Genomic DNA, 25,823 nt, shown 5'->3' on the forward strand with positions numbered 1-25,823 from the left:
GCAGAAACAAATCTGTAGCATAATTATAACAAACGTGCCATATTAATAAATATCAAGTAATGATGCAATCGTGGGCTATAACGTACACTATACGTACATGCTGTTTTATGGGGATGTCAGATAAAGCATCCGACTTCAGACCAGTTTTCACAGCTCAGCCGCTCTAAATATTTTGGCCTATCAACCAATTCACGTGTGGAATGACACAGCATGGAGCAGCCAATAGCAGGCAGAGAGGAAATGCTCTTGGAACGCTGTCAAGCTAGGGAGCAGATTTGACCATATATGGTCAATTCTGCAGTCAGCAGGACTGAGCGGCAGAAGTGGCAAAGGCAGAAGCAACCTGAGCAGCTAAGCAGTCTTCAGCAAAATTATATATATAATATCTAAGAAATGTAGATAGACAAATATAATCCAAGTGAACTTAAAATGCTGTTTTAAATAAGGATTCCATTTATTAAGGAGAAAAGCTATTCAGTTACCTGGGCCTGTCTGAAAAAGTAATTATCCCCCTTGTTAAATCATGAATTAATTGTAGCTAATCTAAAGTAATTGACATCTATCAGTCTGGATAGGGTTACAAAGGCCATTTCTAAAGCTTTAGGATTCCAGCGAAACACAGGGTGAATCTTCCCAGGAGTGGCCGGCCGACAAAGATTACCTCAAGAGAACAGCAATGACTCATCCAGGAGGCCACAAAGGAACTCAGGACAACGTCAAAAGAACTGCAGGCCTCCCTTGCCTCAGTTAAGGTCAGTGGTCATGATACAACAATAAGGAAGAGACTGGGCAAAAAATTGCATCCATGGCAGAGCTCCAAGGTAAAAACCACTGCTGGCTAAAAAGAACAAAGGCTCGTCGTACTTTTGCAAAAAAAAAAAAAAAAAACTGATTCCCAAGACTTTTGGGAGAATATTATATAGACTGACGAGAAAAAAGTTGAGCTTTTTGGAAGGTGTGTGTGTCTCAATACATCTGGTGTAAATGTAGCACAGTATTTCAGAAAAAGAACATCATACCAGCAAGCAAACATGGTGGTGGTAATGTGATGGTCTTGGGCTGCATTGCTCCTTCAGGACCTGGACAACTTGCTGTAATCATGAGTTCTGCTCTTTAATAGATAATCCTGAAGGAGAATGTTCAGCCATCAGTTTGTGACCTAAAACTGAAGCGCATTTGGGTTCTGCAGCAGGATAACGATTCAAAACACACCAACAAGTTAACTTCTTAATTGTTTGTCAAACTTACATGTTTTCCATCATCAAAAAAGTTTAATATTAGTTAAAGACAACACAAGTAAACACAAAATGCAGTTTTTAAATGAAGGTTTTTATGATTAAGAGAGAAAAAAAAAATCCAATGGCCCTGTGTGAAAAAGTGATTGTCCCCTAAACCTAGTAACTGCTTGGGCCACCCTTAGCAGGGACAACTGCAATCAAGCGCTTGCGATAACTGCTGGTCAGTTCAACATTTAGCTAAGAAAAGTCTAGCTAAGTGTTAGCTGGCCACAGTGGAAGATGCTGTCTTTTTCTTCCTGGAAATCACTCAATGAAGCCTCCTTCTTCGGCAAGTCAAAAGGGCTTCTGTTTTCTTGTTTGACTCAGCAGTGGAGCAGAATTTAATGTCAAAGTCACCAGAGAGCCACAGCGGAAGGATGAAAGACCCACATTTGGCTCTTTAACCATGGGTTGCGGACCCCTCATATATACGCTACCAGTCAAAATTTGGATGCATGAGAAAGTGTGTCCAAACTTGACTGGTAGTACATGTATACATAGACACATGTACATATTTTTCCATATACTTCATAGAAAAAGAGCATGGCTGTTTTTTGTTACGCCTTAGGTCAGGATTATGTTACTCTATCTTATAAACCAGTTACTTCCAACCTTTATGGAGCCAAGGCACATATTTTACAATTGGAAAATCTCACAGCACACCAACAAACAAAAATGTCACAAAGTAGATACACGGTAATTACTGTATGTACTTCCTGCCATCTAATAGAATAGCATTTATTTGTTCTGTCTGTCACTATGCCTCACTGGCATAAATAGAGGAACAAAGATATATTATTTCTTGTCAATGAATAATTTTTGGAGCAGTTAAGTAAAATTTGATAATTTCCTATGGCACACCTGAAGATCGCTCATGGCATACTAATGTGCCACGGAACACTGGTTGGGAATCAGTGTTATAAATTGACAGACGAATTGAACCAAAAATGCAGATGGCTTAAACAGGACTGGTAGGACAAGATGTTCCTCTTATTCAAAAGCTAAATTAATGTAATGATATAGTATCAACATCCCGCTCTGTATATACCGAGCCAAACTCTGAGCCGAATCATCAGGAATGTTTCCCTTGCTTAGCTGCATTCGCTCCCACAGTTTCCTTCACATGGAAATCAGGGAATACATTAGCAAACATCCTGCTAAGTGAGACAAAGGGTGAGATTGAAGGCATGAGGGAGAGGAATGGCGTGTTCAGCTGTGTTCCAACAGGAGGAACCCATCTACACTGCTATGCTGATTGACAGTGACCTCTCCTGAAGCAACCTCATCCTACTCAGTCATACATGGAAAAAGCATCATGCTTTTTACTTGTACCAATTAAAAACTCACATCAGATTTTTGTATTGTGGAATATATTATCAATACATTTTGCAAAATTTAATAAATCTGATTATAACCCTCCCTTACAACAAAGCACAGTTGCATGTTGCTTTGCTAGTAAGGGGGAAGGATCATCATCACATCTCGAGCCTCCCCCATTTGAAGTGCAGTCATGACAAAGGGTCATGCTCTGAGAAAGCAAAAGACAAAGGCCCTGAGCAGCTGACTCCATACAAATACACGGGGCGATAAAGCACAGGCAGATGGGTGTGCCACACAGATACCCCCTCACATAAGGAACACTGGTAGCGTGGGGTGCGTTTCCTTGCAAAGATATAATATAAATATGTAAAATAAGACCAAACTGATTTAAACCACAGCTAATCCTTTCATTTGTTTTCCTTTACTGGAAAGAGGATTAAACAGTATAGAAGATCGATGGATTAATAAGAAATTACAATATGTTTCTACCCACAGAAGAAGGGAAAAAACACAAAGTAGTTTCTGCTGCCAACCAGCAAGCCAAGGATTTTGCAATTCATTTTGTCTCAATCAAATCACAGCCCTCCGAATGTTCATATCGTGTGACGAGGTCAGATTACCACCCCTGGTGATAAAGGCCAAAAGAACAAACATCAAAGGGAATTGAGCCATTTGAAATGGTCAAATCAAATTGCTTTCATATCCGAACAACTGTCCTCTAATATGCTAACATGGAAAGCATTTGGTGGAGGATGATTTATTTTATTTTTTTTCCCCCCCAATTTGAGGCAATTGGTATGCACACAAGAGATGTGACAAACTTAATTCAGCAGTGAAATATTTAGTACTACTGGCACAAGGCATGCAGAGGCACCACATTCTAACAGAGAAGAGGGCAGGAGGAGTGCAAAACCGGTTGAGCTGATGTTCAGTACAAGATCCGTAATGAATGAGGTGCTTGCTGAAATGTTAAGTTGTATGTTGACAGCTCTTATGATCCCAGCTCCAATGCATGAGCAGTGGACAATTATTATAGAGACATGGTGGGATCAGTCAACATTACCTTCAAAATGCATATTGGTGCTTTAATCTGAACATGCTAAATTTTATCTTAAAGTTGGGTCAACTGACCCAAGACAATTAGACTGGACCCCAAATTTCTCTTAAACGTCTATTGATCACATATTGAGCTGGATTTCTGCACATGCTCCTCTGTGGCAGAAAGTTGGCAATCTTTCCATGAGCACCTTGGTCATTGAAGAGGGCAAAAGTATTGCGCCAGAGGTTATGTAAGGCCTTTTTTTGTTGTTGGCCAAAACCAAACCCAATCGTTAAAAACAAATTAGTGCTATTACTGTGTGTTGTAGTTTGAGTTAATGGAGTAGATTGGTTTTATTTTGCATGTAACTGTACTGACTCAACCGAAAACTTGCTTTGCATCTGAAAATATCCCAGCATCAGTAGACCCACTTGAACCCTGTCACAGAAATTAAAATAAATCAAAAAAGAAAATAAAGTCAAAACGTAAACAACAAAAAGGAAAGGATCGCAACTTTTATGCACCTTTGGTCAAGTCAGATAAAACCATTTCACTTCATGTGAAGGTTGTAAGTGACACACTAAGTACTTTACAGAAAATCACTAACTATTAAAATAAGAACATGCACTGGACTGTAAAACACACCCTCTCTCCCTTTTTTTGTTAAGAAATGTATAAAGTTAAATTAAACAAACGTCCTATTTGAATTGATATACATTTGACTTGAGTGAATATAAAAAGTCTACAAACCCTGAATTAAATGCCAGGTTTCTGTGATCTAAAAAAATAAGACCAAGAGGAACCATTTAAAAACATGTTCCACTAGTAATAAGACCTACAACCTGTACAACTCAAATGGACATTTTTTTCAAACATATCAGTCAGGAGATGGGTACAAAGGAATTTCACATTAAATACACCATGGAACACAATAAAGACAGTCAGCATCAAGTGGAAAAAATGACAGTGACATTATCAAGAACTAGATGTCCCTCCAGTTTTGCTAAAAAGACCAAAAGAAAACTGATCAGGGAGAATGCTAAACATCTGACAGCAACATTGAAGGAGCTGCAGGAATTTCTAGCAAGTACTGGTAGTTTAGAACATTCATCCATCTTCTATAATGCTTATCATCACGAGGGTCACAAGTGTGTTAGACCACATAGTTTAAGGGTATGTATATTTATGCAAACGGGTTAGAGTAAGTTTTTTATTTTTTGTTTTTCCAATTGAGTTGTACTGGTTATAGGTCATTAAAAGGTAAAAAATGTTCAGAATTTTTTTTTTTATCTTAAGTCTCATTTTTTTTAACCTGGCATTTGAACACGGCTGTGTAGACGTTTTGTATCTACTGAATATAACAAATTGACAAACCAAATTGCATGCTCACAGAAAACACACTCTCCGTAAAGCTTACAAAGTACAGCGTGCGTTCAGCTTACCTTATGAAGAGGAAGAACGAGGAAAGCTCCACCACCGCTGGCTTCAATTATTATGGCAATAAACTTGGGGTTAACTGCACAGAATGCGCTGTCCCACGTGACCCTGGAGACCCGGATATCATCGTAACACTGATCATTTTTCACCGCCTGGCCAAAGACGTGACGGAATTTGCTCTTCCGTACTACTCCTTTCATATCTGTGAAAGACAAGACAGCATTAGATGGCGAACCATTCAGGCACTGGTTTGAATTTAAAATGCACACCAACAAGACAACAGTATAAGCCAAGGCAGAAAATAAAAACTACTTATTCTAATCAAAATGCAACAAATGTGCAAATTTAATTTGTTCCCGGAAAAAAAGCCTTTAGTGGTTAAAAAAAACAACACAAGCCCATTTATATGCTACAATCAGACTACACAATCTTGCCAGAGGCTTTTACCAACAACGTATAGCTTGTCCAAAACCAAAGCACGTCAGTTCTATCAGACTATTATTCGGAGACAAAATTGCTGACATGGTCTTGCTCTTGGTTGACTCGTTTCATTCTTTGCCACAGCAAATGTGAATCCTGCAAGACCGAAGGACAAGATGTGAGAGTTGTTTTCTAAGATGCTTTTCCAAAGCGAGAGACAGGAAAAGCCAATCGGCGTGGGAAGAGCATGTTTGGTTCTGTAGAACAAGGATTACAACAAGCAGGAAGCTCTTCCTGAAGGGCTATGGGGAGTGTCCTAACAGCCCAAACCTTTCATTTATCAACAGGGTCTGCTTTGAAATGTTAACAATGTGTGTTAACACGTTAACAGTATTTTTCAAGGCAAAGAGGAGAGTCATGAGTGCAGTTGAAAGATAATTAAAGGCAGTCAAAACATTAGAATTTGTGATACTGAAGTGATGAGATCATTTGTCAGGTATGAAAGTAGTAAGCCTCAGGAAATACAAGCTCAATTCCATTGAAGTTCGGACATTGTGTTAAACATAAATAAAAACAGAATACAATCATTTGCAAATCATCTTCAACCTATATTTAATTGAATACACTACAAACAAAAGATATTTAATGCTAAAACTGATAAACCTAAACTAGTTTTTAGCAAATAATCATTCACTTAGAATTTTATGGCTGTAACACATTCCAAAAAAGCTGGGACAGGTGGCAAAAAAGACTGAGAAAGTTGAGGAATGCTCATCAAACACCTGTTTGGAACATCCATAGGTGAATGGGCTAATTGGGAACAGGTGGGTGCCATGATTGGGTATAAAAAGGAGCTTCCCTGAATTGCTCAGTCATTCACAAGCAAAGATGGGGCGAGGTTCCCCTCTTTGTGAACAAGTTTGTGAGAAAATAGTTGAACAGTTTAAGGACAATGTCCCTTAACGTACAATTGCAATGATTGTAGGGATTTCATCATCTACGGTCCATAAGATCATCAAAGGGTTCAGAGAATCTGGAGAAATCATTGCATGTAAGCGGCAAGGCCGAACACCAACATTGAGTGCCCGTGACCTTCGATCCCTCAGGTGGCGCTGCATCAAAAACCGACATCAATGTCTAAAGGATATCACCACATGGGCTCAGGAACACTTCAGAAAACCAATGTCAGTAAATACAGTTGGGCGCTACATCCGTAAGTGCAACTTGAAACTCTACTATGCAAAGCAAAAGCCATTTATCAACAACACCCAGAAACGCCGCCGGCTTCTCTGGGCCCGAGCTCATCTAAGATGGACTGATGCAAAGTGGAAAAGTGTTCTGTGGTCCGACGAGTCCACATTTCAAATTGTTTTTGGAAATTGTGGACGTCTTGTCCTCCGGGCCAAAGAGGAAAAGAACCATCCGGACTGTTATGTACGCAAAGTTAGAAATCCAGCATCTGTGATGGTATAGGGCTGTGCTAGTGCCAATGGCATGGGTAACTTACACATCTGTGAAGGCACCATTAATGCTGAAAGGTACATACAGGTTTTGGAGAAACATGCTGCTATCCAAGCAATGTATTTTTCATGGACGCCCCTGCTTATTTCAGCAAGACTATGCCAAACCACATTCTGCACGTATCACAACAGCGTGGCTTCGTAGTAAAAGAGTGCAGGTACTAGACTGGCCTGCCTGCAGTCCAGACCTGTCTCCCATTGAAACATTATGAAGCGTAAAATACGACAACGGAGACCCCGGACTGTTGCAAGAATGGGAAAGAATTCCGCCTACAAAGCTTCAATAATTAGTGTCCTCAGTTCCCAAACATTTATTGAATGTTGTTAAAAGAAAAGGTGATGTAACAGTGGTAAACATGACCCTGTCCCAGCTTTTTTGGAACGCATTGCAGCCATAAAATTCTAAGTTAATGATTATCTGCTAAAAACAAAGTTGATCAGTTTGAACATTAAATATTGTCTTTGTACTGTATTCAATTAAATATAGGTTGAAAATGATTTGCAAATCATTGTGTTCTGTTTTTATTTATGTTTAACACAACGTCCCAACTTCATTGGAATTGGGGTTGTAGAATCGACCAGTGAAGGAGAGAGGTCCAGAACAGGACATGGTGACAAAGAGATGCTAAACAATTGAGAAGGTGTAATGTTATATTTTAATGTAACTTGTTGTGATCTTGAGGTCACCATTTCCTAGTCTTTCCAGATGTACCCAAACGTTCAGAGCCAGTCGCTGGACAAATGTACCCGTTGTACATTGTAATTGTGGCCGTTGTAATTGTGGCCCCATGCAGCAGTCATTGCTGCTGCTCTTCTGAGACAGTCGTCCACAAACTACAGGATAGATACCTTAAAGCATCGTTAAATTAAATGACAACTATCCATAAGACAGCAATAGAAAAAGAAAAATGCATCAAAGAAGGTAGCACATAAAAACACTTCACTCTAAAAGTCACAAAAAAACAAATTACTTTCTAGGGAGAACACTGCGGCTTGACAAAACTGCACAGATGGCCATAGACCACAGAGCTCTCGAAGGCTGATTCAAAATAATCTAAGACTGTCTCAAGGAAAAGTGGCCAGCCAACACACGCTACAAGGGTTAACCCATTACTCACTTTTGCAAGTACTTGGTTGGGCTGTGCTTATTTATTTGTTTAATTATTGATGGTTGGAATTTAAATTCTGTAATTTAATTATCACAAGAATAAAATGCATGTAAAAGAATAGAACATGTAAATACATCACAGTGAATGTTTGTTTGAGCCACCGGCATACTCGTGTGTGTGTGTGTGTGTGTGTGTGCGCGCGCGCGCAAATGATCCAAATGGTACCACCTGTGCCTCAATTATGACTATCCTCACACTGATTTTCTTTACCTATGACTTCACAATCCGAAACACTATGTCAGAGCCAAAAAGTAAGGAGAAGTGCACATTGTGTTTTATCGGCCTTATCGGTACCGGCTGATAATTAGCATTTTATGCTGATCGGCTTTAATGTCATAATTCCGATCAACGCCGCAAAAGACATTTACTCCGCGTCGCCATCGTGCACAGTATATTTGAATCCAAAAGCTAGTTTATTTTTAGTCTTGTCGCGCGTCTTTTGCTGTAGTCCTGTAAATATCTTACAGCCAATAAAGTTCTTATTTATAAAAAAAAAAAAAAAAAGTCAGCGGTGTGGAACAGACAACACGTCTGAGACAGACAACACGTAATGCTCGGATCAGACTACAAAAGAAATTTGCTCTTTCACGATTGCACTGTCAGACTATTGCAATAAATTCTTATATTCCGATACCACGCATCCCGTTTTTTATGATCATTGGACTTTATCTTGTCAACTCAAATGTGACCGGATACACTCGTTACCGTGGCGACAACAACAAGAGTGGATCGCGCCTACTATTAGGAGGACAAAATTGGGAAAAACGTGTGTTGGTGGTCACCGGTGCTCAGGACGTTCATTTAAGGCTTGCTTGAGGTATGTTCACGTACTTTTAATACGATATGGCTCGCAAGCAGGCAACAAAAACGTTATGTAGCCTAGGAAGCGAGTGGTAGCACAAACGGTTGGACGTAAACATGCCACCGTTCTGTCGAATCATGCTCGAAAGCAGGGGTGCCCAAACTTTTTGGCTCAGGGGCCACATTGCCGTAAAAAAATTGGCATGCGTGCCAGCATTAATTTTACATGCTAGCGACGAGGGGAATGCTTTTTTGTATTTTTATTTTACTGTTTTACTATGCTGTCTGCTGCTAGGTAGATCTTATAACTGCCTGACCTGGATAAATGAAGGTTAAAATAAAAATTAATGAAATGCAAAATAAAGTATTTTTATGAAATTTGACTCAAACTCAAACTTCATTCATCAGAATCAACAAACAACATGTTTGCATTAATGTGCAGGGTGATACTTAGATCTCGACTGCAGTAAATGGGGCAGATCTGGCTCAAAAGCGGTGGTTTTAATGCGCAAGATGTCACGCAGGTGGGAGTCACTTAGTCTTGTCCTCACGCGGTTCTTATTCATGTTCATGACTGAGAATATCTTCTCACACAAGTATGTCGAGCCAAACAAGCTCAACATTTTCTTAGCAATTGTACGAATCTCTTGGAACCTGTCTTTATCCAGCTGCTGGTAAAAGTTGACAAGAGGGAGTTCTTGGTACCGGCTGCGACACTCTGTGTCACACTGCAGCTCAATGAGCTCCAACTGCAGGTGGGCTGGAGCGTCACTGAGAAACGGTTTGGCACATAGAACTTTTTGGTGAATAATACAATAGAGTTTTATAGCTTTAGCTCCTTCTTCGCTTACTTTGTGACACACTAGGGTTGATAATCCACTGTGCTCGCCAACCATGGCAGTGGCGCCATCCGTAATAATCCCCGCGATTTTATTCCACTTTAATTTTATGGCGGAACAAACAGAAGCATATAAATCTTTCCCTCTTGTTTGGTCCTAAAGGCTCTGGAGGTCAAGTAGCTCTTCACGCATTTTCATTTCACTGTCCACTCCTCTAAAAAAAAAAATCAGTAACTGAGCCCTGTCGGATGCATCCGTGCTTTCGTTACAGGCTCACGAAAAAAATTCAAACTCCGCTCCTTTTGCGTCCAACTGTCTCTTAATATCAGAAGAAACTTCTTCGATCCTTCGTGACACAGTGCTACGAGCCAGGAAAACATTGGCGAACGGTTGCTTTTTCTCAGGACAAATGTTCGCCACCATTTTCATCACACAGTCTTTAATAAATTCACCCTCAGTAAAAGGTTTGCAGTGCTTGGCAATCAGCGTTGCCACCTCATAGCTTGCCTTTGTTGTATTTACCATCGACTCACTGGCTCTTGTAAAAAAGTGTTGCTGTGCCGTTAAACCAGCTTCCAGTTGCTTCAATTTTTCACTGCGTTCGTTCCCAGTTAGCTTGTCGTCATTAGCATGTTCCGTCTGATCGTGCCTCTTTATATTGAACTCCTTGAACACAGCCACAGTCTCTTGGCAAATTATGCAGACGTAGTTGTTTCTAAACTCAGTGAAAAAATATTCAGACTTCCATTTGTCCTGGAAACGTCGGCCCTCGCTATCAACTTTCCTTTTCTTACTTCCAGTTGCCATTTTAGAAATGGGCAAAAAAACAGATCATGCGCAAAACGGCCCCGCGAGAGTTCAGCCACAAGTTTACTGCCATCCTGTGGTGAAATATAAAATTGCGCGTGTATTTTGTACTGCCGGGCCACATATTATTGGTTTTATGACAGAGGCTTCGGGCCAGTGGAAATATGAACACGGGCCAGATTTGGCCCGGGGGCCGGACTTTGGGCATGGCTGCTCTCAAGTTTCGGTGTGTGGGTGAAGTAATTTAATTAAAAATAAAGTAATTCAATTACAGTACGTTAGCACCCATTATTTCTGTCATGTAATGTTGGTTTGACCTGACTGATTAGAATTAGATCTGACTAGAGCAGTGATTTCTAACCTTTATGGAGCCAAAGAACATATTTTACAATTGAAAAATCTCACGGCACACACAAACATGAATTATTGTATTTACCTCCTGCCATCAAATAGAAGACCATTCATTTGTTCTGTCTGTCACTATGCCTCACTGGCATAAATAGATGACCAAAGGTACATTATTTATTGTAAATATACTTTTTGAGCAATAAGTACATAAGTTTATACAGTAAATGAACAGGTCAGTTAAATAGACACATTCCTCCATCTTATGATCGGATCGGTGATCGGTTATCGTTTTTTTAAACTCGCTGATCGGCCCCGAAAATCCTGATTGTGACAAGCCTTGTGTTTTGTGGGATGCACAACTTAGCATTAGCTTCTGATAAGCTGTAAAGGATGGTGTGGTGAAGTTGGCGCTGTGGTGGGGTTTTTGTGTGTTTGGCGATGCACGCATACGTATAAAGATTAAGTGAACACTGGCCTAATTTAACCCCCTAGCTCCCTACCGATCGAAACGGTGACAAAAAAACGTACCCGCCATTGGCTCGGCAGTGTATGGGGGCAGGGTAAACCTTAAAACAGGGCTGAGTTGAGCTAGACAAGAAATGGGGTGTTTTAAATTATGCTGTAATTCTTGATCATTTGGATACTCTTAAAAAAAGCAATGCATGGTACATATGCATGTCACCTTTAATATCCACGTGATAAGCAGTGATACGTTCAGGAAAATGTCAGCCAGGGAGCCAACTTGGGTGAGCACCAGTGTGACAGCCTGTGACGTATATCATAGTGAGACAGACACGCCTTGGGGGAGTGCTACGCTTCGCAGTGACAGACTACCGAGACTTACAGCTCCGATTTGGTTTTAGGTATCTTTTGTGCGAATCTGATGTTAGCAGAGCCATTTACTGTATTGTCTCCTGAACCAGCAGAGTGGACCCTGATAGGGGGAGACAGAAAGAGGACCCCGGGAGCCTGAGGAAATGACCAAGAGCAAAGCGCCATGACACCATTTTAGCAGGCTTCCCTGCGTTGACTGTCTACATTGAACAATTCCCTCCCTTAGATTCTCACAAAAATTGGTGCTTTGCAGGTGTCCCATTTGTACCAAGCACTTGTTGACAAGCTAATGGGGGGGAAGACATGGCATGAAAAACTGAGTGTATTATTATAGCCTATATTTTTGGCATGAAAAAGAGTGTATTATTATAGTCTATATTTTTAAAGAACAGCCCATAGTTCATTAAGCGAGTGTAAATTGCCTCTCAAAAGAAAGTTAAGACAAAGCTTGGCAAGGCTTAACGCTAATTGTGTACCAGCATGCCACACTTCATCGCAGTTACAGGAAGGACAATGGAGACTCACCAACTTTCCTCGTACAAATTTCTACCCACCACAGCATGAGGTGCTGACTAAACAAATCCAAAGCAGGATCTTTTACAGACGATGTGTATGGCTAATACAGCAAGTGTAGAGACACAAACTATGCACATCCTTTAATGTGGACTATCCGTGCCATGTTGAGTTACATTGACAAAGTCCAATTAAAACAACGGCTACCCCATTCTGTCAGCAGATATTAGTACAGGGGTGGCCAAACACATGGCTCGTAAAGCTGGCTCTTACTTTTGGGAGTCTGGTTTAAATGGGAGGCATTTTATTTTTTTAAGAGTGAAATGGGGAACCTCGCCCTGCGATTGGCTGGCAACCGGTTCGCGGTGTACCCCGCCCCCCGCCCAACGGTAGCTGGGATAGGCTCCAGCAGCCCGCGACCCTAGTGAGGATAAGCGGTAAAAGAAAATGGATGGGTGGATGGGGAACCTCAATTTGCATTGCAAGGCTTCTCTGTAGCTTTTTAAGGCTTCAAACATGGACCGTTTTTTTGCAGCTCACTTCACGTTTATTGCTCTATGACATGGAGGACAGCAGACGTTGCTAGCACTAAGTTAATACGTTAAAATGTAAGTCAGAGAAACAGACTCATGTACGTCAATGTTTGAATCCTCTTACATGTGTGTGAAAGGAGCTTTTCCTCACACTATTTTACAAGTCAAATCAAAACATGTCTCTGTTGTCATGGACATGTGAAAGAGTTACAGTACTTTTGAGTGTAGACAACTAAAATTAAGCCAAAGTTAAAAATTATTGTGGCGCAATTGTGTGTCCTACTGATTGAAACGAGGCAAGGAAGACCAATTAACAGTTTGGCTATAATTCGACACCAGCCAGTCACAACATAGGTTTAATAAAAAGGCGTGAATGAAAAAAATAAAGTGATAATACTCACTTTTGACTGACAGGAGTACATTTATTTAACAAAGAATTAATTGTTATTGCTGAAAATAAGTGCGTTAAAGGTCCCATTCCAGCAAAGTCAAATATTTTGTACTATTTTATGCATAACATAAGTCAAAATGAGGCTGTGGGACTGTGACTGTGCAATAACCGATGAAAGGCAAATAATAACCAATCCAATAACTAGTTAAGAATAAATACTGGGAAAACCAAATCATCGGCTTCCGTAATCTCAAATTACAATCATGAGGAGAGGAATGGATCGAGTCTGCTCCAATACATGTGCAAAACGGAACGAAATAAATCCTAATATTTTTACATTTTATTTTATTTGTTGCATGTTTCTATGCAATGTTCATAATTGCTTACTATTTTTCCAACTTGTGCCTGCTATTTTAATCTCACAGACTATCCGGCTAAGAAATGATGACATGTCTGTACAACAAAAACTTAATGCCCCGCAGAAAACAAGGTACGCACGTCAAGATGCACACAATTTTGATACCATGTCTAGAAAATGAAACTACAGAGACGTTACAATTGTTATGATAATCGCTTTCACACTCACGCATGTCTTTTGTCACCAAGACTGCTTGGGACGCCACCTAAATCCCCTTCCTGTATACAAGGCCACGGACCTCCATTGTGATTAGACTCCTTTAACATTCCCATTCTTTTTGCACCAATGAAATAAGGTGCCGTTTTTTTCACCTACCATATGGTCTACTCAGCCCTGTGCTGCCTTCACGTTTACTCAGCCCTCTGCTGCCTTCAAGTATAAGTGGAACACAATGAATCGCACACACAACAGTGTTTCTAGGAATAAGCCTTTCCTAGACTATAAGAACAACAACAAAACTTGAAAATTCATTGAAACACAAGGGGGGGGGGGGGGGGGGGGGAAGCGTTCAGTACAAGATCTTACTAACGCTGAGCTCTCCGAGCGGGGCTCAATGTCATAGTAACCGTGTTTGGTTACTTTATCAATAAATGTGAGCTAAGTAGACTAACGTCTCATGGTGCATCATTGGAATACTTACTTTACATTAAGTTCCGCAATGCCGCCCAAACTTTCTGTGCCTTATAAAGGTTCGCAGTTAGCAGCAGAGAAAGATGGTAGCAGCTAACTACCTGAACAGACAACTTCTCGACCCGTTGAAGGAGGAGAAGTTTTGCAGCTGTCGGCAGCCACGAAGGCATAAATTAATCTACAGTCCGGTACAAAAACAAGGACAAAACCAATAAGGGTAAGGACAAAAACAATAAGGGTAACAGCTGTAATCATTTTCCTGGCTGTGCAGTACATTAAAAAAAACAATCGGCATCAACTTCAATGGTGAGTGTCCTCATAGAACTGTATATGTGGTTAATATCAGTATGTATAAAAAGTGTTAAGGAGTACAGTATAGAAATCGGGGAGTATGGTAGAGGTTAATAAGATTGTGGGAACAATTAAGTGAGGGACTGGGGAGATTCATAAAACTTTAATAATTTGAAAGAAAAACAAAAACATGGCCACCACATCGCGGATTTGAGTTATAGCGGGGGGTGGTCCTGAACCCAACCGCCGCGATAAACAAGGGCTCACTGTACTTTAAAGAGGAAATGAGATTTGCAGACACAAGACGAAAGGGGCTCAAAGTTCAACTCTATGCTGAGTAAGACACAGAGAATAAACAAGTAACGAATGCAATTGCAAATGAACTGTGATAAAGAGGTAAAGGTTATGTACACAAAGTATGCAGAACAGAAAAGAGATCAAAGTAGATAGATTAACTCAAACTCATTTAAGTCACAAGCCACATTGTAGTTGTTTTCTTTCAGGCTGTTATGGCTGTGAAAACCCTATAAGGGTATAATCACCTCATCATAGCACATATTTTTAACAACAAATATAATTTGAAATGAGAGGTCATGGAAAATAGTGGCAAGCAAGTACCGTAGTATACAACTTAAGAGATTTGGTGGGGAAAAAATTAATAAATCCTGCACCACTAAAAGTGAAGCAAAATTGCAACTTCGCTAGAGATTTTCTGAAAATGAAAACAACAAATTGATTTAGCAAGAAAAATCAAGTAGACACACTATTTGCTTTAGTCTACCACACAAAATGATGTGATGAGTTTGGCTCCTGTGGATAAAGGTATATAAAAATCAAGTGTTAAAAATTAAATGCACTAAATGTCGACACCCACTTCATCACTTTCCCATCCGAGGCGTCTTAGCACTAAAGCTTTAAACTTCTTATCCGACTTAAAGGGTTAAGATTTAAGAAAGTCCACTTTAAATTTAAATCTTAACGAAAGAAAATGTAGATTTAAGCAGGATTGATTGCATGTAGGACGAACAGCTACACAAACCTCTCCTATCGGAATGTTAAACAGAAACATTAAAAAACTACAGCGGAATAACAAGAAAAAGAAATGAAGACAAATCATAAATTAACCCCTCCCCTAGCCAAAAGAGGGTTCTACAGGCATACTGATGCCACAAAATGGCACTTAAAACTGAGGATCATAAATCTAGCATGTACATAATCATGAACTCATGTTACATAAATGACTCCATTCAGTAAGAGGATTTAAAAAAAATAATAGTAGCCTATTAAGCTTGCATATTTGCCTAGATGACACACTAGCAAAAGCTGATATGACATCACACATTGACAAGCAAAAATGCACACCAGCATGTTACAGAAACGGTATGCCATTAAGCTCACCTTTTGCCATTCACACACAATGTTAGGGAATACAGGCATATTGTACTGGCAAAGTAGAATACACGGGCTGTTAGTAGCGAAGCAGAAAATGTACTTTCAGTCTCACTTTTGACCACGCATGAGGTGCATTCAAGGACCTCCAACAAAACTGAAAGACAAAATACCCTATCAATGAATTAAACCAAACCAAACAACAACCAAAATTCCACATGATGGCAACAAAGTATGACAATAGCACAAGAACATCAGCAAATAGGCGCCCCAAAAATATCTGCAAATATGGCAATGCAGAATCGCAAATATGAGGGTTCCCTGTATCCACAAATATGAGCACAGTTAGATAGCATGGATTGTCATAAGACAGAGGTTAGGTTGTTCACAGTACTATGTTGTGACTATGCTTTTCACTATGTCAACAATAAGGCGGATGAAGGAAGGATTTAGTAATGCAATCCAGGCTCACTGAAACAAAACACAAAAAAACTAATATAAGGCTAGCAGATGGCTGTAAAACGGTTTGTTTCTTAGAAATAACCACAAATTAAAGAGTTAAAAACAATTTCATATCTGGTAGAAATTCCTCATCAGGCCACCTGGTATAAAATGTGCAATTTGTAAACCATGAAACTGTGCCCAGATTAATTCCGATGAAGAAAATATTTCTACATGCTAAAAAAAAAAAAAAAAAAAAATGCATACAGAATGTCTTCCTTGTTACCCAAAGAACTCAAGAGTCCCTAGCATCTCTCATTCCCCCTTCTCTTCCTGACCCACTTCCTCTTGGTCAGGCCTTGGGAAGGCAGTCTAGGCACTTGTTAAGCCCTTGCACTGCAGCACAACCACTACAAGTTGGTGCTTCTGGAATGGTTCACACGCCTAAACACAGCTGTCGACTGTCGAGCCTTCAGGACAGTGAGTCAGCATTCAACCCAAAGTAAGACTGAATAAACTCCTGAAACTCAAAACATCACAAAAACGCTAGAGTAACAAGTTTAAGTGTGGGTCCAAATTTGCAAATCATGCTCTGCTCTTGACACTTTTATAGTCACAGTCATCATTAGTCATTCTCTTGAGCTTGCAGAAGAGATTCGAGCTCCATTGAGCTCATAATCTTTTAAATGAGTCAGTCAATAACATTGATGGGGAATGAGCGCAAAGGTTAGTTGTTAAGAGACGTCCTAAAGGGCAAATTTTAAGTGAAAATGACTAAATGCAGCTCAGTGATTCCAAGCAGTGTGTCAGGAAAGACCATCAGGTGTGCTGCGGGAAATGAACAGATTTGACATAATTGGTCTGAAAATTATTTGATTGGTTACAAATACTGCATCTTGGTTCAACTATCTATGCAGATGCCTTCTAATGACTAGCAGAACAATTAAAAGCTCTTCCGCTAGATGGCAAAAGATACAATAATCAACCTGTATAATCATTCCAATGTCAAATACTTATCGACGACTAATGTTAACTAAGGATACTTTTAAGGAATGGTCCAAAAATAATAATAATAAAAAATAACCTCTTGAAATGAACCAGACATAACGCTCATCTCCACTGACAGTGACTAGACTAAATGCGTATAAGAGCTCATGGAGGTCGCAATGATTAAAGTCATTGGGGTCAAATTTGTAGAGGAGGCCACTTTTAAAGCTCTGTGTTCAAATGAGACCGGTTGCTGGAGAAGCCCTCACTCATGTGAAGGTGCGAACTGCAAAGCGGGTGCAGGGTGCCAGGGGGCAGGGCGCGGCTCCTCTGCCCGCACCTCCGTCTTGGGCAGCTCCTTCGCCGATACATTTATACAAACGTTACTAAGGTTAGCTACCCCACCCCGCCGCATGTCCTACATCCGCATCTCACGCGGATTTCCGAAAATATAAGGGAACCGAAACCTCGACAAGACGGTCTGTTTTTCGCCAATGGACGACTATTTATTTCCTTCCCACTGACAGTCGGCTGGCTAATGTTAGCTTAAAACCACTCAATGTACATTCTAGCTAACGCGTGCACTTTGGGAAGGGGTCAGGGTAGCCAAACAGAGACCACTTCAAGAATAAAATAATGATACATAGCCTACCTTCTGAGAGGAAAATTAAAATATTCCCGGAAAAGAGCGTGTTAAAAGACGACGTATCCCAAATGATTCCACCCTGTGACTGAGAGACTGATCCAAGTTGCCTTCCTCTCTGTCCGCTTTCCCTGCTCAGCAGCTAGACCCGCCCACCGGCCCAGGTTGGCGTCGCTGAATGGTGCATCGGATTTGATTGACATCCTTAAAAAGCAATCAGCTTCGGTTTTGTGATAAGGCGACTTTCTGGGAAGTGTACGATTTTCTTCCCTTCCCTGTTGAGCCGGCCCAAGGCAAAAACGAACTAAACTCCTGCTTACAGCCACAAGGGGGCCCCCAAGAAAAATTACCATTCAACAGAGCCTGGATTGGAAAACAGAGTAACATCAAAAAGTCATGATTGAAAAACAGAGTAACATAAAAAATGCAAAGACCCTATAAAGCGATTTGAGTGATTTGTCTCTAAATACATTAAATATGTTTGAAGAAAAGTGCTGAAAAGATATGTAAACACAGAAAAAATTCGTATTGTATTGTTGACATAGCGAGAAACTTTTTAACCATTTGAGCTGTCAGGATTTTTTGGGTGTGGCTAAAAGTCCAAGTACACGCTTGAGTTATCTGGCAGTGTTTGGCCCCAACGCAAGATGTCACCACAGAGCCACCAAAGATGAAACTAGTCAATGTTTAGGCTTTGTTCGTGTTGACATATATCATATTAGCATGAATAAATAATAAAGATATATTTCACCTCTGTCCAAAGACACCAGCCATAAAGAAAACAATATTCATAAGTTTGGCTTCAAACAATGTCATTAAACCAGTCACGCTCGTTAGCATAGCATACACAGGAAGTCATCTAACCTGTTTTCCGGGTTTGGTCACGTGAGGTTCCGCAGATTGCAAGTTACTTCAATGTTTATTACTAGGCCCATTACTACCACTACAGCATGCAGTTAACCAGCAAACTATGGCTACAACTCAAAAAATGCATCACCTCAATTTACAGAACAGCTCGGTGTCATTATTTAAATTGTGTTTTGTCTTTTGGTTTATTCGGTCTAGCGGAGTAAACTGAAACACAAAGTATTGTGGGGTTTATAACTAAGAAGGTAGTATATGCTCAAATATCTCTCAGTGTGAGCCACAGGCGGAATAACATGTGCCGCTGTGTTTAATAAACGGTTAACCTTCCTTGAAGTGTTTTTCGTATGTCGACCCGCACACAACTCCAAGTGAGGCGCTGACGTATATGACGACACAGTGCTGGCCGCCCAAGTGTGTACCACTGGGGTTCATTTTAGCCATGAATCAAATCTCTTGAATTCCCTTTACAGGGTCTTTAAATGTTTGGATTAAGTTTTTTTCTACTAAAGCTTTTGCATTTTATATAGTTTGAATATATCTACTTATTCAGTAATATTTGTTGTTCAAACCATGTGCGTCACCTTGTTTCAAATGCCACTGTTCATTTCGACCATTATTTAATAAATATGTAATATAACACTGTGTTTTTGTACTTTTGAAAGTTTTTTTTTTAATAAAGCCAGTATACATATAATTCGCTGTTGCACTCTATTATTGTTCTTCCACATTGTTGTTGGAGTTGTTTGAAACCAAAAATAGTCAACCAGATGACTTTAACCAGATGACTTTTGTAGTAATTTTATCTTTGTTTTCTTGGAATTCAGTCTACCACTTAGTGCTTTGTTATTGTTTGGAATGTTGCGTAAATCAACCTCAGTTTGTTTAGCTGGATGTGCTACCTTTTATGAGTAAAAACCACACGTGGGTAAAGCCATGGCTGACAATAATTAATGTAAAAAGCACTGTAGCGGTGATGTGTGAATGATCAGTAATCAATATTATTGGCAGAAATTATAGGGCGCCAAAATCAAATTCCGAGTATTGCAGCTGCTATAGATGTACAGTTTCAGTTGTGTAATGGCATTTTAGTTTTGAGATTTTTTTTTAATAACCACAAGATGGCGTTGTTTCTCACAGTCAGTCACGCAGAGTACGAGAAGCTGACTTTAATACAGCTTTACAGACTTTACTTGACTGTGCTTGTGGTCAAAATGGCTGACCAGAAAAGCAGATGGTCGATTGGGTAATCCGCCCCCGCCCACCCCACCCCCCAACTCAAATCCCAGTAAGGCCCGTAACCTGTTATCCTCTCATTTCCCACGCACTTTTCCCCGTTTGCAAACGCCTTACCTTTTCTCACAGACGGCTTCCTCTCGAGGGCTTTCTCTGGGGATTTCTGAGGTGAGTCAAAGGTGGCCTTCATCCGCGAGACCTTCACTGCAGACTGACTTTGCTCGTCGCATTTGACCGCGCTGGGCTTGGACCAATCCTGGTGCAGATGCTTCTCGTGCAGCTGTATGTTTTCCTTGACGAGATCAGAGACAGGCCTTGACCTGGCCGTGTCTGGGGACTTTTCTCTCATCAAAATGCTATAATCACCTTCACTGACAGATTTGTAATCAGGCTGCTCTGGGCTTTCAGTTTCCTGCCTTGGGCGGTTTTCTTCTGTCTTAGTTGCCACCGAAATTGAGCTTGCAACCACATCTATTCTGTGGCGAACATGTTGAAAGTCTGCTTTTGGGTCATCACTCGCAGCGGGTGGAGGAGTGTTCACACACTTTACCTCACACGACCGTCTTTCGTGTGAAGGCTTTGAGGCACCTATATTTGATATGATCGCCTTGTTTGCCTTTGATTTCTTCACTGTACCGCTTTTGCAAAAATTGGATTTTTTGGTGACTCGGTCAGCAGGCTCTTCCACTTCAAAGTCACCCTGTGTTGTTTTGATTGAAGAAGACGATAAAAGGCTCTGGCTGACAAATTCTGGCGCGTTCTTTTCCTCAGCGGTGATAGATGTTGCTGCAGTGACAGCCGGGGTCATATCGAGCTCCGTAGCCAATTTATCGGCTTCAATCTCCCGTATTTTTTCTAGCGATGGACACACCTCCTTTCGGTTTCTCCTCAGGAGCTTCTCCAAAATAGAATTAGGTTCTGTGCCTGCAGCTGCATTTGATGGCTCTGTGTCTCGGTGAGCTTCATTGGCTTCCGTTTGTTGAGTTAAAGAGTTTGAACCCCACGAGGAGGGTGTCATGTGGCCATGCAACTCCCGTTTGTTTTGGTTACCTTCACCCTGGTCCTCCATTTTGATCATTGAGCAGACTCCAAACTCCTCTGCACACTTCTTCTCTTGGACTTTATCTTTATTGAACAGTTTGTATGTCCAAGCTGTTTCCTCGGTCGTTACGCTACTGTTTTGGTTTTTGCCTGGTGGAGCCTTCCCTCCTTCCAGATCATTTGCTGCCACCCCTCCTTGTTTCACCTCGCTTGCAGCAACCTGTCTCACCCGCAAATTGGCGTGCTTCTCACTGGAAGCTGTTATTGGCTGCTGCTTGTGGCTCTCATCCAAATCTTCCATGTCTGGCTCCACTGATTTTTTCCCTGCTGTGCTGCCAGTCTCCTCTTCACAGGCGCTTCCTGCCTTCATGACATCATCTGCATCACTGTCTGAATCTCCACATTCAGGGTGTGCGTCCTCCAATCCGTCAACAGGGGTCTGTTCTCCAGCTTCTAATTTGTCCTGGGTCTGTCCCATACTGGTCTACGGAGAAAAACATGCTGTTAACCTCACAACAAGACACCAGCCCCTACATTATTCCAACTGAACGAAAGAAATTGCTTCTCAAAGGAGACCAATTGTGAAAGATCAATTCAAACAGTTCCGATGTGTTTTAATGTATGGGACATACTTTAGTCAATATAGCCCAAGAATCCAAAATTATCCGACACTTCACACACCCTATTTCTTGTCTTACTGAAGTCAGGCAATTTTGAGGGGGCAGCCCTGACTAATAGTGCAAATGAGCGAGTGTTCACTTCGCCCCATATACCGCTGGGCCACACTACGGCGAGTCCGGCTTTCACTAACTGACGACCATTACGACAATGACCGGAGCAGCGTCGACTTGCTAAAGCAGAGACCAGAGTGTAAAAAAAATAAAACCCGTAATGTCAATGAAAGCATTTTGACTTCAGCACTTCTTCATACATTGTTGACACTGTCACTGTGTGTATTTGGCGCACAGACACATCATCAAACACAAAGAGAGGAGATCATCATTTCAGTAGTCATACTTCGGTGCCATTTTCTCTTTGGCAGTATATTTTTCTATTGTAAAATGGGTGCCTTCAAAGCCCATAAGAGACACTGAAGTAGCCTATTTATTTCTCTTGCGGTTCATTTACGGGTCATGATGATAATATCAGATTAACATATAATATACGCTGAGCAAAAATATAAACACAACATCTTTGCTCCCTATTTTTTATGTGCTGAACTAAAAAAAATGTAAGACTTTTTCGAAGTGCACAATAGGTCTATTTCACAAATCTGTCTAAATCTGTTAGTGAACTCTTCTCCTTAACCCAGATAATTTATCCACCTCACCTTGTGGCATATGATGCTGATTAGAAAGCATGAAATTGCATAAATGCGCCTTAGGCTGTCCACAATAAAAGGCCACTCTAAAATGTGCAGTTTTACTGCGTTGGAAAGTAACCCGTCTCACTAACGACAAATTTGCAAATAAAAGTTAACTTTCATTGCGGAGATAATACACAAAATAGTCAAAAATTAAACTTCAGTAAAAAATAAAATAAAAAATAATTTAAGAAAATCCTGTCACTGTCATGGTTTAAACAATCGAAATTGTCTAAGTGTGAGGACAGAATCACGCGGCAAACAATTCATCGTCACGCGGTGGCCAGTTTTGTGGAAGCTGTGAATCACGGCCTCTTATTACAATAACTGCTGTTGTATTGCTTCTGTTGGGTATTCATGCATTTGCAGTGTCAACATTTGCTCTGCGTGCACATTTTTATGACAAATTATAGTCACGAGATTTTGCTGGGCAGTAAAACTTCCTATGGCGCATTCTGCAATGTCTACATTGTGGACAGCTCAGAACTGGTCCTCCAAACGTGACACGAGCTTACCAGAAATAAACTTATCCCACAAAGTTGGAAGCCTTGAGCTACAAAAGAATTGTCCAAAATGTAAGATGAAAAATTAGGATTCAGGGGGAACTTAGGGGGGGGGGGGGGTCTTATTCAAAACCTGACTGGTGAAGTAAATGATTAAATGATTCAGCGGTACGGTATATCCCAACACGTATTTTGTGGTCGGTAAATGCACGATTTTTAGACTCAATCGACAATCCAGAAATAATGTACTAAAACATAACATCGATTTGATACCAGCATAGTCACTGGACTATTTCACCAACCTACCCACAGTACTTCATCACTTACCGACCTACTACAATTTTTACATATAATGTAGCACTCCAGTAATTCTATTATTGACTTGATTTGATCTGTTTGTGTTTTTGTATGTATCGACACAGAAATAATACCTCGGAGCTGCTTGCATGAGTTTCCGCAGAGCACAATCCAAAACAATGCATGTTCGGGTTAATTGAGGACTCTAAATCGTCCATAGGTTTGAATGTGTGTGTGTCTGTTTGTCTATTGACTTCTGACCAGTCCTGGGTGTACGCCACCTCTTGCCCAAAATCAGCTGGACTCGGCCCCAGCACACCCGCGACCCCAATGAGGACAAGCAGTGCCGAAAATAGCTGTTACGAGTGACATATTAGTTGTGAGTGGGCTTCTCCATGCTATTGAGTTCTGAAAAGTAGACGTGTGGAGAAAATGTAGCCACACAATGAACAATGACCAGACAACAATCAGACATGACTCTTGTTTTCCCTCCTCTCCTCGGCGTGACAACATATGACTGCTGCTGCTTTATCATCTGACAAGCCTGCACGTTGGCCCAACACATGGCCCAGGGAACTAAAGCTATCAGACCCTCTAAAACTGCACTAGAGAGCAGAAGCGCACGAGCCCAATGGATCCGTTGTGAAGAAGTTCAACAACCAGAAAAGAAGAGGAGAAATCCACAGATTTTCTCCTTCACCCATCCTTCAACACGGTGAACCCCGTCTTTGGAGGTGGCCCATACCCTGTTAACAAGCGGCCCGTTATCTCGTCCGATCCTCCTTGTAATGCCCGAGGCTGCTCACTTAATCGCCATGTGCTTTGCAGAATCAACATATGACTCACACATATACAGGAAGTAAAGCCAATAAACTTTTCCAGTTAGCAGATCATTTCTCTTTCTTGGCACATCAGCGTTCTGGGTGCAATGCCGTGACCTTTGACTTCACTCGATCCAATATAAATGATCTAAGAGAATCTCCGATCATGTATGTACAGTCAGTCAAGCCTTGCACTTACCAGTTAGAAGTAGCGGAGTGTATCCGTCTATCTTTCCCTCGCTCAAATTCCCTGTCAGGACCGACAGTGTGCTCTTTGTTGCTTGTTCGAAGATGGTCTGTCCTGAAACACGCAAGCAATGGGTGTCTTATATTATTGCCATGTGATGTCACAGCTCATTTGGCTAATACGCCGAGGTGAAACGTACTTTTCTCTGTGTTGAGAAACCTCACCATTGACATTCGTTAGGCTCAGCTCTACTCCTGCTTTTGCACAATGGCTAACACCACGATTCTTGCATTTTTCTGAGAAAAAAAATCCGTTCAACTTATATATATTTTTTAAAATCAGGCAATCAACACGAGTAAATAATACACTGTGAAAACAAAGATGCCATGCTGTAATAGGAGTGAACCTGGTAGGTTCACTGCAGGTGTGCATGGGAAGTTATGTGCTTCATGGCTGTAGTAACCCTTTTTATTTGTTTCTCTATAACAATAGTAACTATAGTAACATCTAAACAGGAGACATACTTGAATAATAAAACAAAAGTGGTGGTCTGGAGAGCGGGAATTACAGGATGAGGGGCCTACCCACACCTAGTGACTGTAGACCGAAAGCGACTTTCTTGGAAAACATGCATTTAAAAAAAAATATGATAATAATTTGTTTTGTTTTTTTACAGTGTGTGTGCGTGTTGCGAAATGTGTTGCAGGCCTCCCTGCCTCACATACAGCGGCATCAGCTTCAAATCATCACATTACACAGGTTTGGTGGTTAAAACTGAATTAATCACTGGTCAATTTATAGACATCAACAAGCTAGTTTTTACAAAAATATAATAACAGTACATAAAACTGCAGTTAAATGGTGTCAGCTGGGATCTTGGCCTTTGGTTATTTCAAATTAACCATGGTTCAAAAACGCATTTTGTATAACACAAGCATATTCTGTTGAACTTTTATGTATTTTCTATTCTGTTCATCTGTTTTCAAAGAAACTGGTCAATACAATTCACATTAACCGATATCATCATTATTATTATTATATTCATTCTTGGTCAAAATACTTTTAATTCGAGTAGCATTTGATTTTACAAGTTGAAATAAAAAATTCCGCACTTACAAACATCTAGGCAAGTCTACCCTCCAAAATATTCAAACATTCCTGGGAACAATCTACCATGCATTACGTGGAAATATATATATTTATGCGACTGTCGCGCCCAGAAGCCACCACATTCCAGCGCAGCATCACATGCTATGTTGTACACAGACCTATTATTCAGTAGAAAGGCACGCACGGTCGTACAGCGCAGCAGAGCACCAAGAGCGTGTTAATTGAAAGTCATTCATTGATGTCACGCAAACGAGGGAGGGGCAGCAGAATGTTATATAACCTGGCTGGTCGGAATAACGTAGCAAAGCACCAGATGACGACCGCGTCAAGACGTGATGATGTAACACACACGAA

At 40.7% G+C, this 25,823-nt stretch overlaps 1 protein-coding gene across 2 annotated transcripts in view; it reads right to left on the reverse strand.

Annotated features, from left to right (window-relative positions):
* The window catches only part of LOC133399776 (coronin-1C-A-like), a 36,209-nt gene extending 11,746 nt beyond the window's left edge, over positions 1-24,463 (reverse strand). The window contains exons 1-3 of one of the 2 annotated variants that reach the window (XM_061671618.1): positions 24,372-24,463; positions 20,265-21,672; positions 5,079-5,275 (exon numbers count right to left, since the gene is read on the reverse strand). In XM_061671618.1, the coding sequence (XP_061527602.1) occupies positions 5,079-5,275; positions 20,265-21,666 (1,599 nt within the window). In that variant the 5' untranslated portion in view covers positions 21,667-21,672; positions 24,372-24,463. Of the gene's footprint in view, positions 1-5,078; positions 5,276-18,056; positions 18,174-20,264; positions 21,673-24,371 lie in introns of those variants that run through there. The other variant, XM_061671619.1, reaches the window with a different exon arrangement.
* Between the last annotated feature and the right edge of the window lie 1,360 nt (positions 24,464-25,823).

Source organism: Phycodurus eques, chromosome 3, assembly GCF_024500275.1.
Source record: "Phycodurus eques isolate BA_2022a chromosome 3, UOR_Pequ_1.1, whole genome shotgun sequence".
NCBI lineage: Eukaryota > Metazoa > Chordata > Actinopteri > Syngnathiformes > Syngnathidae > Phycodurus > Phycodurus eques.